Source organism: Malania oleifera, chromosome 2, assembly GCF_029873635.1.
Source record: "Malania oleifera isolate guangnan ecotype guangnan chromosome 2, ASM2987363v1, whole genome shotgun sequence".
Classification (NCBI taxonomy): domain Eukaryota; kingdom Viridiplantae; phylum Streptophyta; class Magnoliopsida; order Santalales; family Ximeniaceae; genus Malania; species Malania oleifera.
The window spans coordinates 135,578,417-135,591,194 of record NC_080418.1 but is presented as its reverse complement, the minus strand read 5'-3'; the positions used below and the strand labels follow the sequence as shown (position 1 = coordinate 135,591,194).

The window sequence follows — 12,778 nt, the reverse complement described above, 5'->3', positions numbered from 1 at the left end:
GAAAAACGTAAGAATGGAGTAGAAATTATTGTAGACAAAAACTTAAAAATAGTGTTGTTGGTGTAAACAGAGCAGGGGATAGAATTATATAAATCAAGATAGTATTAGGCCAAGAGATAATAAATATCATTAGTGCTTATGCTCCTCAAGTAGACTTAGCAAAAAATCTTAAGAGACAATTTTGGGAGGATATGGATAGTATTATACAAGTCATATAAGGGACTGAGAAATATTCATAGTATAAGATCTGAATGGACACGTTGGAAGGGATAATAAAAGTTATGAGAGGATATGGGTATGGAGACCAAAATGAGTCCGGGGAGATGATCTTAGACTGAGCTATATCATATGATTTTATTATTGCGAATACGTGCTTTAAGAAGAGAGAAGAACACTTAATAACCTTTAAAAGTGGGCAAAATAGAATTCAAATAGTTTTTTTTTTTCTTTTTTTTTAACTAGGAGGGTAGATCGTTTATCATGCAAGGATTGTAAAGTTATTCTAGGTGAAAGCCTAATCACACAACATAGAGTCTTAGTGTTAGATATATGTATTAGAAAATGGAAAAAAAAAAGGATAAAATACACCAGTGTAAAAGAATTGGGTGGTGGAACCTAAAGGGAGAAAATATAATAAAATTTAAAGATAAAATGATCAAAGATGGGGATTAGACTATAGAGGATGAGATAGATACAAATACTCTTTGGAGTAGATTAGCTAGCTCTATTAAAAAGATAGTAAAAGAGATTTTAGGTGAATCAAGGGGAAAATTATCAAATAGTAAAGAAAGTTGGTGGTTGGATAAAGATGTCTAAAAAGCCATAAATACAAAAAGAATTTGGTATAAACCGTGACAAAAATTTAGAAACATGGATAACTTAAGTATAAAGAGGCTTGAAAAAGATGCAAAAAAGACCGTTAGTGAAGCTAAACACAGATCATTTATTAGTTTGTGTGATAAATTAGATACAAAAGAAGGAGAAAGAGATATATTTAAACTTGCTAAAGCTAGAGAAAGGAAGAGTAAGGAATTAGGAAATGTAAAATGTATAAAAAGTGAGGATGATGTTGTCTTGGTTAAGGAAGAAGACATAAAAGATAGATGGCAAAGTTAATTTAGTAAGTTATTTAATGAAAACCAAATAAAAGACTTAGAATTAAAAAATGAGGAAAAAACTAAAAATATGAGATTTATTTGCAAAATTAGAGTTAATGAAGTTACATTTGCACTAAAAAAGATAAGAAATGGAAAAGGTATAGTACCAGATAACATCCCAATTGAAGTTTGGAAATGCTTAGGTGATAACGGAATTATATGGTTAACTAATTTATTTAACACAATTATAAAAACTAAGAAAATGTCAGATGAATGGAGGAAAAGAACTTTAATACCTATATACAAAAATAAAGGAGGTATTTAAAATTGTAATAACTAGTTTGGAATTAAACTTATGAGTCATACGATGAAATAGTGGGAAAGGGTAGTAGAATAAAGATTAAGGCTAGAAACGAAGGTCTTAGAAAATCAATTTGGTTTTATGCTTAGGAGATCTACCATAGAAGCTATATATCTTAAGAAGATTAATGGAAAAGTTTAGGGAAAAGAAAGGGGACTTGCATATGGTATTTATTGACTTAGAGAAAGCATATAATAGGGCACCTAGGGAAGTTCTATGGTGGGTTTTAGGAAAAAAAAGGTGTATGTAGTAGGTATACTGATGTCATTAAGGACATGTACAATAGAGTAATGACTAGTGTAAGCACTATAGATAGAGAAACTAAAGAATTTTCAATCACCATAGGTGTTCGTCAAGGATTTGCTTTAAGCCCTTATCTTTTTGCTTTAATGATGGACCAACTGACAAAGAACATTGAAAATGAGGTTCATGGTGTATGTTGTTTGCAGATGATATTGTATTAATTGATGAAACTAGGGGACAGAGTAGAGGCTAAGTTAGAATTATGGAGAGAAGCTTTGGATTCTAAAGGCTTTAATATAAGTAGAAATAAGACAGAATATAGGAAATGTAATTTCAGTAATGATCAGAGGAATATTGGAGACAAAGTTAAACTTGATGATGAAGAAATAAATAACACTTGTAGTTTTTGATACTTTGGATCTATTATGCAAGCTAAAGCAGAAATTGAAGATGATGTGATGCATAGAGTTAAAGCAAGTTGGGTATAATGGAGAAGTGCTTCAAGTGTGCTTTGTGTCGTAGAATACCCTTAAAATTAAAAGGGAAGTTTTATAGGATGGTATAAGATTAGGTATGATATATGGATCAGAATGTTGGGCGATGAAGAAACAAAATATCCAAAATGTAAAATATTCCGAGATGAGAATGCTTAAATGGATGAGTGGTATAACACTGGAAGATAAATTAAGGAATGAACATATTCACAATAAGTTAGGTGTAGCTCCTATAGAAGATAAGATAAGGGAGGGACAACTCAGATGGTTTGGGCACTTGCAACAGAGGTCACATAGTACGCCAGTAAGGAAGAGCAAGTTAGTTATTGTGAGGGGTAGTAGAAGGGGTAGGGATAGACCTAAAATAACTTGGAATGAGATAGTGAATGAGGATTTAATAGCCCTGAAATTTGTTAAAAGAAATGGTCCATGATCGCATAAATTTGTGGAAAAAGATTCATATTAGTGGGACTTAAGGCTTGGTTTTGTTGTTGTTGTAATAAAAATTTTATTGGACATGACAATTGAAAAATAGTAAAAGTATTTTGTAATTAACTTCATTACTATTTTTTGAAGTTTATGTTTCTTTTTATTTTATTTATATTTAAATTCATATGATCATTTAATTTTGATTTTAATTTAAAAGTGTATAAAATAAATTAATTCAAAAAATCTATTTATGGATAAAAAATTTCTGGCAATAGGTTGGCAAAATAACTGAAAACCATAAAATTTGGAATTTGGTTTTTAGTTTTTTTGGCAAACTAAAAACCAACAACAGAAACAAAAAATTGACAACATAAACAAACGTTTTTATAATTTGTTTCTTCACTGTAAAGAAATAGAAATAGAAAATAGAAAACAACAATGATGCCAAATAAACCCTTTGTGTGTAAGTCCTGTTTTTAACTGCATATTCTTTTATCAAAAAAGGGATAGTTAAAATAAGCCCAACAAGATAGACTGGTGATCCGACATAGTTTCTGACATGGTTCGTAGCCACCATGGGCAGCTGTTCCACCCCATCCTTAACAGAAATATACTGATTCTAGAAAGATAGAGCTGATCCTGATAGTTTGACCGAATAACACGCTCCACCCCACCAAAAAAAAGAAAAATCAAGGAACACTCATGAACTCCAAATCCTTTCAAGCAGGCTTCTTTGAAATTATCTCCTCTTTAAGAAAGGTGGTTAAGATCTTGAAAAATGCTAATAAACCAATATACATAAGTGTGTGTGCTTGAAAAAAAAATTCACGGTCATTAGACCTGCTTCCCATTATGTAACATCTGCTTCTCCTGCTTCTTGCTACACCCATTACCACTATGCTACACTACTCGCTACCGCTATTTAAAACCATGGACTCCTGTCTCCTTCAAAAACTTAGGGCTGAGCTTTCTCCTCTTTGTCAAGTCCTTCAACACAAGTTTGCATAGATCATCCAAGCAACACAAGATTTTCCACCAACCCTTTCCTTTGAAACCTGCAAAGAAGATGATTGATAACGTTCCTCCCCTATTGGCTTCCATAAGCACAAACATACTCCCATTGGAGTTGCCTTTGGTCAACAAAAGGAGACATCTAGCATTCTTCCTTAACTTTCTCTACTATTGACCCTCACCTTTTGTGAGCCAAAGATCATTCCAAGCCTTCAACACGCATTTGAACTCCTCAATGTCCAAGTAAACAAAATTCTCCTTTTCCTTGTGCACTCTGCACTCTAGTCAGATCTTCCTTCTCTACCATCCAGCACAAAATCAAAAGACTTCCTTTGAATCACAACAGATCTCCTATTATCATATCTCCAAGCCATTGCTAAGGTCTATCTTCAACAGTTAAACTGATGGCCGCCCCCAAAAATAATGTTGGGGATGGTGTTTTGCCAAAACACTTCACCACAATGAGTGAATAAAAAGGATAACAAAACTCAATGCCTTCTGGGGGCTTGAGATTAGTTGCTTGTGGCAGCCATGAATTTGATGGTGGTAAGAGCAAGAGTAAAAAGGGGTCAGAGAAATAATGTGTATTTCCTTTAAAGAAAGAAAACGTTGTGAGAATGAGTGAATAAAAAGGATAACAAAACTCATTGCCTTCTGGGGGCTTGAGATTAGTTGCTCCTGGCAGCCATGAATTTGATGGTGGTAAGAGCAAGAGTAAAAAGGGGTCAGAGAAATAATGTGTATTTCCTTTAAAGAAAGAAAACGTTGTGAGATGACCTTCCCTTCAGAAATTTTTTTAAAAACTTAAGCCTCCTTTTGGTTGGGGTTCTTTTGTTTTTAAATGTAGTTTTCCAATGTCCCTTTGTCTGGTATCACAGGACACTGTTTGAACAAAATATTTTCCAATGGGGAGGAGAAAATAACTTCACAAAAGAAAATATGTAATTCTTTCTCCAAGCTAACCAAGAAAAATCAACGATGATTCCTTTTTTCCTTCAAAAATAGTTCTCTTTTCCCTTAAAAAATATTCTGTCCAAACAAGTGAAGCCATAGGAAGAAATTTGCTGTTAAAAATTCGTTTTCTCCTTTAGTATGGCAACAATCAAAGGAAAATAGAAAAATTATTTTTTCCTAGATGAAGTGCAGAGATCAGATACCCTTCTCCTCCCACTGTAATATGACAAATGAGCAAAACAGAAACAAACAAGAATTACAAAAATGATCTCGCAAAAAGCATACATCCATGTAGCTTTGGCAGTTTTCATCTGCGTGGAATTAGAATATTTAGCAATAGGCTAAAATCTGTATGACATGGATAGAGTTTGATGTGTCCTTATTGCTAGTTCTGGCGAATGGAGCCTCATTCAGTGGCGTCTTACATGTTTCAACCTACCAACTATGAAAACTATACATCAGTAGTGAAAAATTCAATGATATATATGTATATATATATAGGTATGTTCTGACTAAACCAAAAATTTTTCTTATTTATTTCACTTTCATGTGGGTGGAAACACTGAAAAATAATTTATTTTTCTGGTTTTCAAATTGCTCCAAAATTTATTGGTTCACTTAAAATGTAATTTGTTGTGTTTCCTTTACCATATGTCTTTTAATTAGCTTAAGCTATCGTTGAATTTTCTGATACTTGCAGGGCGAGCTGAGGCTTTACTCATTGCTGCTTATGGTAAAGGCCTCAAGATGAAGCTAGACTCTTCATGCATCTCAGAGGATTGATAACTCAAGAATCCTAAATTGCCCCAGGATCCCACTCTTCTACCACGTCCAGCTTTTAATGCTGCCAGGTGTTCTTTGTCCTTGGAAGTTGATGTGGTGAGAAGGAAATAGGTTGATGAAGCTGTTTTACAAGATCAACTGTTTGAATTCATAGTTGTTCTTTGAGAGTAATCACTCGTTGAGACTGGTAAGACTCATTCTTCTCTGGTGTTTACTATATATTTTTGAGGATGATTATCTCATTATCTACGCCATTTTAGTTTTGTATGTATTTGTAACAGAGGAACAAACTTTAAATGAAAGATTGAGTTGAATAGAATATTTGCTTTTGCAATTTATAGATGAACCTTAATATGTGTGTTTTATGTATTGATGTTAGTTTTTAGTGCCTCTAGATTGTGGCCGTGTAGCATGCAATGGTCAAAAATGTGTGCCTAATCCAGTCTAATCCAAAAATTATATATTAAAATGAATATAAAAATCTTTTGCTGACATCATTTAAATGCTTTAAATTCACTGTTGATAAGTTCATATAGTGAGGCCATAGTTTACATTTGGGACACATTATTTTTCAATTCAAAATGAATTTTAGAAAGATATCATTCTATATTTGTAATTATTATGATTATGATTATTATTATTATTATTATTGGTTCCTTTCTTGGACAGGAAGCAGATAGCGTAGAGGTCAGGTAGTTACTGAACTTGGATGGCAGCAGCCTGCAACTAATCGTACCCCTGAGGATATAATGTTCAATAAATTTCAACCAATTTATGTGGATGGTATGTTTGTTTTCTAGCTGTTTCATTAATTTAAATGGAAAAAGAGACCTATACAGCTGACTTATTCTTTAAAATGGGAGCACCCACCCCACAGAAGATAAAATAGAAAGCCAATTAGTTCATTTATGTGTATTATAGTGAGAGACTTCAGTTTCCGTAGTGTGACTAGAAAATATCTTCTGAGCTATATTATGGTAGTCCAAACGAGTCCGCAAATTGCAAACCGATGTGCTTCCACTGGTGTATGAACGCCAACATCCACGCACTAGTTTTCGATTCCTTAATATTTCAAGTTTTCAACAGAGGTGGAGTTCATTTGAACTGTGATGCTTCAAAGATGCAAATATTATTACAAGGTGCCTTTTGCCATAGAAATTTCATTTTCCAGGTAAAAAGAACTTGAAATTTCATAAACGACAGCATCAGAGTGCTGTTGTAAACCAAAAGAGATGATACACTGTTTAGAAATTAATCCTTTTTTTTTTTTTTTAATTTTGGAAGTTCCTATGTTTGTGAGAAGAGCAAACAAATGTTTCAAAGCAAGGATGATATGATGATGCCCTGTACCTTTGACTTCCGTTAAAGAAACTGTATTTTTTGCTCGATCGATTGGGCCATCCATCAATTGACAGGGAGTTCACTTATGTTTGAAGCTAACAGAAACCATTTCCATTTTTTCAATTTTGCATATGCATCTTCTGGTTAGCTTCAAATGTTGATCATGGTATCCATACATAGAACACAACTTGCAAGCCTCAAGTACACTGTAAGCAGTCAGTAGCAAGCAAGCATGAAGGTGGTAAATTGTGTTGAACTTCATCAACATTTACAAGTGCTAGTGAGGGAGGCAATATAGGTTATAAATATAATGACATGATCTTACTGGCTTCTCCTAAATTTGAACCTCTCTCAAAACATCAAAATGCTGCTTCATGGGTCATACTTTAAAAAGTAGCTTGACAAATTGTTGTATATTTACATGATGACCTAGCACAGATACCATACAAGAAAAAGGGGCATGAGCAAGTGACCATAGGCTAGAATAAGGCCTTGGACTAGCTTTACAGGGACATTTTAAATGCATATTGGGTTCATAAATTAAAAAATAAAATAAAATTTGAAGGGCATTTGGGATATTAATCAACAGCAGCATATATGGCAAGTCTTGCTAAAATCAAAAAAGATATATACACTACCTTCAAAAAGATGATATTCTACTACCTTAAAAACTCAAATGCCCCACTAAATAGCATTAACAACGATTGAACATGATAATAAGTACTTCGCAGTGACAGACGAAAATCTTGATAGATAACTTAATGATTATTATACTGTCAAACATGCATACTATCTGCATAAAATTATCAAACGAATAAATAAAAAAATGTACAGCAGTATGTGAAGTCTGGTTAAGGTGGGGCTCCTAATTTGATAACCCCCTCTGTGCCTCTTAGTTTTTTAGAAAGGATTTGAAGTGCAGGCCGGGTCAAGCGACCCAAACGCTATTCCAAACTAGACTCTTTGTGGACATTTCAATTTGGGTTAATTTGATAGATCAAGTTCTTTGATTAGTCTTCGTTAGAATTTTGTGGATTTACAATGGAATTTTATAAAGTCTGAACTAAATTAATTCAAACATTTCAGGGGCATTATGACAAAGTCTTATGATAAGTGACCATCATATTTATTGTTGGACCCAATTAATCAAGTTATGAGAATTAATGATGCGCCTACCTTGTTGGTGCAAAGCACTATATATAATTTTCTTCCATCAGTATTTAAACAACAAATAGAGGTCTTGTCCTTGTTCTAATGTTTGTGTGGTTCCTGTGAAGTCGCACATAAGGCAAAGGAGAGACGATATTAAACTCTTTGTAGATACATTTAGTATGCTCGAATCAGAACAATGGAGTCTATGGTGCAACATTCGCGTATTCCATGTTCTTATTAATAGTTTTAAGTTCATGTGTCTATGATTGGTTTAGGAAAATTATTGTTATGGTTCAAAAAATTTTATCAATTGGAACCCCAAATTTTTCATAGTTGTGTGCGTGAATCAGACTTGCTCATCAATTCCTTCTTGATTCTTTTGCTTTGCTTCTTTACTCTTATTTGTATTCATTTGATCATAACATAAACATGAAACTTGCATGGATGTGTTTATGTTGAGAATTTTATTTATGAGTTTGTCTTACATTGGAAAAATTGAGTGGATGATGGGTGCTTATATACATGGTTGGGTCCAAGACCCAATAGGTTTAAGTTTTTGGGTCAAGTTGATATTTACCCATGCATATCAAGCCCGCCTATGGGCTCCTCCGATGCTAACAATTTAGCTCTCGGACATATTTGAATCTTGAACAAGGTTGGCCTTGGGCTGTGGAGATTATCCCATGGAAGTTCTTTTTTATTTTTTTATTTTTATTCTTGCAATGTGGTTCTTAATTTGTTGAGATCTTTTAACAAAAGACAAAATTTGGAGTGGCTCAGCCACGAGGAAGCAACTTCTTGAGAAATTTTGGGCGGAAAATCACATTTTCAAAGGTTATTTCATAAAATTGGTCTTGGACTTTTTTATGGTTGAATGAAAAAAGAGCAAAAATCATCCAGAAGAAAAAAAAAATAGAGAATGGTGGAAGAAAGAATCATATCTTGAATTCAAGGAACTTCATAGATAAGATGGCAAACAGTGATCTTGGGGCGTGCACGGGCCATGTGAAATTTGTATACAGTGGTGATTTAAGGAAAATAGTGGTGATTTTTGTATACACCTAACGTAGTAATGGTAGAGATATTTTGAATAAAACAAAGCATATATTGTCATGTTGCTCGATATGAAAGATTTTGATAATACCTTTTTTGTTTTAAGTATATAAAGTCATTGTAATAAATCTTGAGACATTCTTGCCTTATCTTAGAGACCTAGATTGAGAGCTTTTTTGACAAGTTTAATAATGCAATCATGTTCATTCTATGTAGTACCAATGTTGAAGATTTAACTCCTAAGGTGTTTTCAGGAACTTGTAACTAGCATGAGTTTAGTTAAATCCTTTTGATGTATTGAGTTAGTGGGAATATCGTCAAATTATATTCAAATTGTGTTTAAATAGTTTTATTGTTCTCAAGAATTATGTGGATTGATAATTTTGATTATTGTTTATTATATTATATGGCTTTTGTGTCAAACATATGCAATTTTTATAGATAATGTAAGAATAAGATAAGAAAAATACTGCAGATTAGAAAATCTTTTAAGGCACGTTACTATGTCGTTTTCCTTAAAACGTTATTTGCCCTCATTAGATCAATGTGTATTGAGTCAGCAAATACATTTTCAGGATACAATGAAGTCCAGAATATAATCTGATATCAGTTTGCGTTATACACGAACGAAAATTGATCATAAACACTCTTAAAATAATATGAACAAATTTTCTGGAATTCTATTTCTGCAATTAATAGAATCAGATTTGAAAAAGATATAATTTGTGGAAACTTTATGTAAGAAAAAGAATGAGAGAATGATGAATTTTTTGTATATTTCATGGAGTAAACTGTCTTTATATAGACAAAATTATGCCTTTTTCGAAGGGTTGCATCGATTTAAATCGCGAAGCAGATTCGACCTGGTCGCACCCGGCGTTGACCTGGTCGAGTCCTAGTCGAGACTCCCGAGAATTCATGTTCAGTCGATGGTACCGTCGATTAAGTCGCACTTAGTCTCCTGGTCGCCCCACTTGATCTTAAAAAATATAAGATTAAGTTTAAGTCATCCGATCATGATCAATGGTCACGATCTTGCAACGATGCAAGCGTGCTAAGTACTAAGTGCTTGTGCGCCAACTAAATGCACCACTAGCGCCCCACAGCCCACGTCATGCGCCAACTTTAAAAGATTATTTCACCTTATCATTTATTAATAACATTTCATTTTCCATTTTTTTCCAATGAGGGACAAACCCACATAACAATAAATAGTCCTCATGAATGATTTAGAAAATTCATAAATAGAAGACTTTTGAAAACCCATAAAATCATATATTTTAGAAAATATTTCAACAGATAATGAAATTATTAGGGACATTTTTTTTTTTTGGTCTAGTCTCATGTGATTTTGTATAAAGACATTTTTTGTTTAATCTTGATGAGCTTTTTTGAAACTTGAGTATCTTGTAAAGATGTTTGAATTGTTTGCAAAACATGCATGTTAATCACAGTTAGCCATAATGTTTTGACCACATTTCCATATTGTGTATGGTAGTCATAAGTTTATTTATGTTTTGATTTTGTAACACTAGTATTCTTTTAGATAGAATATTTATGTTGGATGCAAATAATTTCGTTCTAGAGCTATATGTATCTTCACGAGATTGTGTTTTGACCTATATGATGTTAGTGTCTCTATTAAATATGACCATTTTCATGGTTGTGTTAAAAATTCCACTTGTAAGTTTGTCCCACATTGAAAAAAGTGAGTGGATGATGTGTGCTTATATACTTGGTTGGGCCCAAGACCCAAAAGATTTAAACTTTTAGGTCAAGTTGGTGCTCACCCATGTCTATCAAGGACACCTATGAACTCCTCTAGTGTAACAAGTGGTATCAGAGATGATGGTTCGTAACTTTGGGTGAGCAACTTGCTTGGAAGATGGATCCGAATGAGGTCAAGACTTAGGAGGTAGGATTAATTTGTTCGTAGGCTCACATGGAATACAATCCGAGACACGTAAGGTGTGGCGGTAAAGCCCACTTGAGTAACTGTTGGAGAATTAGTCTAATGAGGGAGAAGATGACTTCCGTTTAAGGGGGAGCAGTTGAATCTTACAAGTGAGGAAGAGATTGTTGAGAATTTCACTTGTAAGTTTGTCCCACATTGGAAAAAAGTGAGTTAAGTTGGTGCTCACCTATGTGTATCAAGTACACTTATGGACTCCTCCGGTATAATAAGTTGGATATTATGGGCACGTTAGTAATGAAGTCCAGGGTGACACTTCCCCACGGTCTAGACTTTACAGATAGAGGCTCTAATAGTCCTGCAATCTTCTTTTGCTCCACCTTGTCTTGTTTGCAAGTGAGACAAGTCTGGGTATAATCAACCACATCATCACGCAAATGTGGCCAATAATACCTTTATTTCAGTAATGTTAAAGTGTGCTATCATCCCAGATGTTTGGCCCACCTGGTCGGTATCATGACACCCTCTTAGTAGTGTCTTTCTCAAATATCCAGCTCATGGCACAAAGAGTCAGTTACCAAGAGTCATTAGCAATTCGTCTTCAATCTCATTATAAAAATTTTATAATTGAATAATATTCCCTCTGGTTCAACATTGGTTATTGTTGCTGCATGTTTGTGATTAAGTCTGAAGAATTTTCATTTACTTTATAGAACATTAGCTAAGTATTCCAAATGGGAGATTATTAGAATTTTGTGGACTGATACAATCAAATTTATAAAACTCAAACTAAGCAAATCTCAAATACTTTAGGAGTTCTATTACATATTTGATATTGGGCACATTGCACCAAATATGAGAATCAAAGATTTGTAGGTTTTGTTCGCACAAGATACTCATGATGGGTAAAGTTTCCTAAGGCTAATATTTAAGTAATAAAGAAACATCATATCTTGACCGTAATTTTATACGGTTCTTCAATAAATCACACATAAAATAAATAAAAGTTTAATTTACTTTGCACTAGACTAATGAAGTGGCTACAATTCATGTGGCTACAATTGATCTAGAAAAATAGTCGTCGTTGTTTTCAAAACTTTGTGGGTCTACTAAATTAATCAAGCATAAAAAAAAAAAAATAGGCAACATATTGTGCCTAAAATTAAAAACAAAAACAAAAACATTTACACATTTTAGACTTTACAGAGTGACAAAGTTGGATTTAGGTGAGGGATTGTAGTACTACTAAGGGGTTGAATAAAGGGAGTACAAAGTTGTACTTGCGCTTTGAAAAAGAAATATAGTTAAAACCCATCCCAAAGCACACGTACAGTTGGGGGATAGTGGTAATAGTACATTGGAGGATGGGAGAGAGAAGTACCGGCTATGCTTCATGAATCCTTAACTCCTTATACTATATATAAGGAGGAAACAGAGTGCCCATTTCTCAAATTGCAGAATGGTCGAAGCCTCGAAGGTGAAGCGTGAAGGTGGAGAGGAGTCGCCCCACGGGGTCGCCCTGAGATCACATGAAATTAAGCAGCGTGTATTACTCTCCGTTTTATGTGTTCTCAGGTCGCCCCCGTCGGACTTTCTCCTCTGTTTTGTTCTCCTCTGTTCTGGAGTTGCCATTGAATTTCTAAAGCTTTGGGTATGCTCTGTTCTGGAGTTGCCATTGAATTTCTAAAGCTTTGGGGCCTACTTCTTTGATATGCTATCTGATTTCATTCTTATCGTGAGTCAGATCTTGTTCCCAGGCTATTTATTGACTTGTACGAGTTAGATACCAGTAGTTATTCTTTAATTATTATTTTGCTATCTTGAAAGTTATTAGCAGCATAAGATATACTCAGAAAGAGGAATACAAGTATTCTCTAATCTCTAAGACATAAAATCAAGAGAGAGCCCCCCCCCCTCCTTTTTTTTTTTTATGAACTTGACCTTTTAG

The 12,778-nt window shown here is 33.9% G+C and overlaps 1 protein-coding gene across 1 annotated transcript in view; it reads left to right on the top strand.

Moving 5' to 3' along the window:
• Positions 1 to 6,277, top strand: part of LOC131149579 (Holliday junction resolvase MOC1, chloroplastic) — a 38,324-nt gene extending 32,047 nt beyond the window's left edge. The window contains exons 6-7 of the mRNA XM_058100159.1: positions 5,290 to 5,559; positions 6,042 to 6,277. Of these exons, the coding sequence (XP_057956142.1) occupies positions 5,290 to 5,372 (83 nt within the window). The 3' untranslated portion in view covers positions 5,373 to 5,559; positions 6,042 to 6,277. The remainder of the gene's footprint in view (positions 1 to 5,289; positions 5,560 to 6,041) is intronic.
• The last annotated feature ends 6,501 nt before the right edge of the window (positions 6,278 to 12,778 follow it).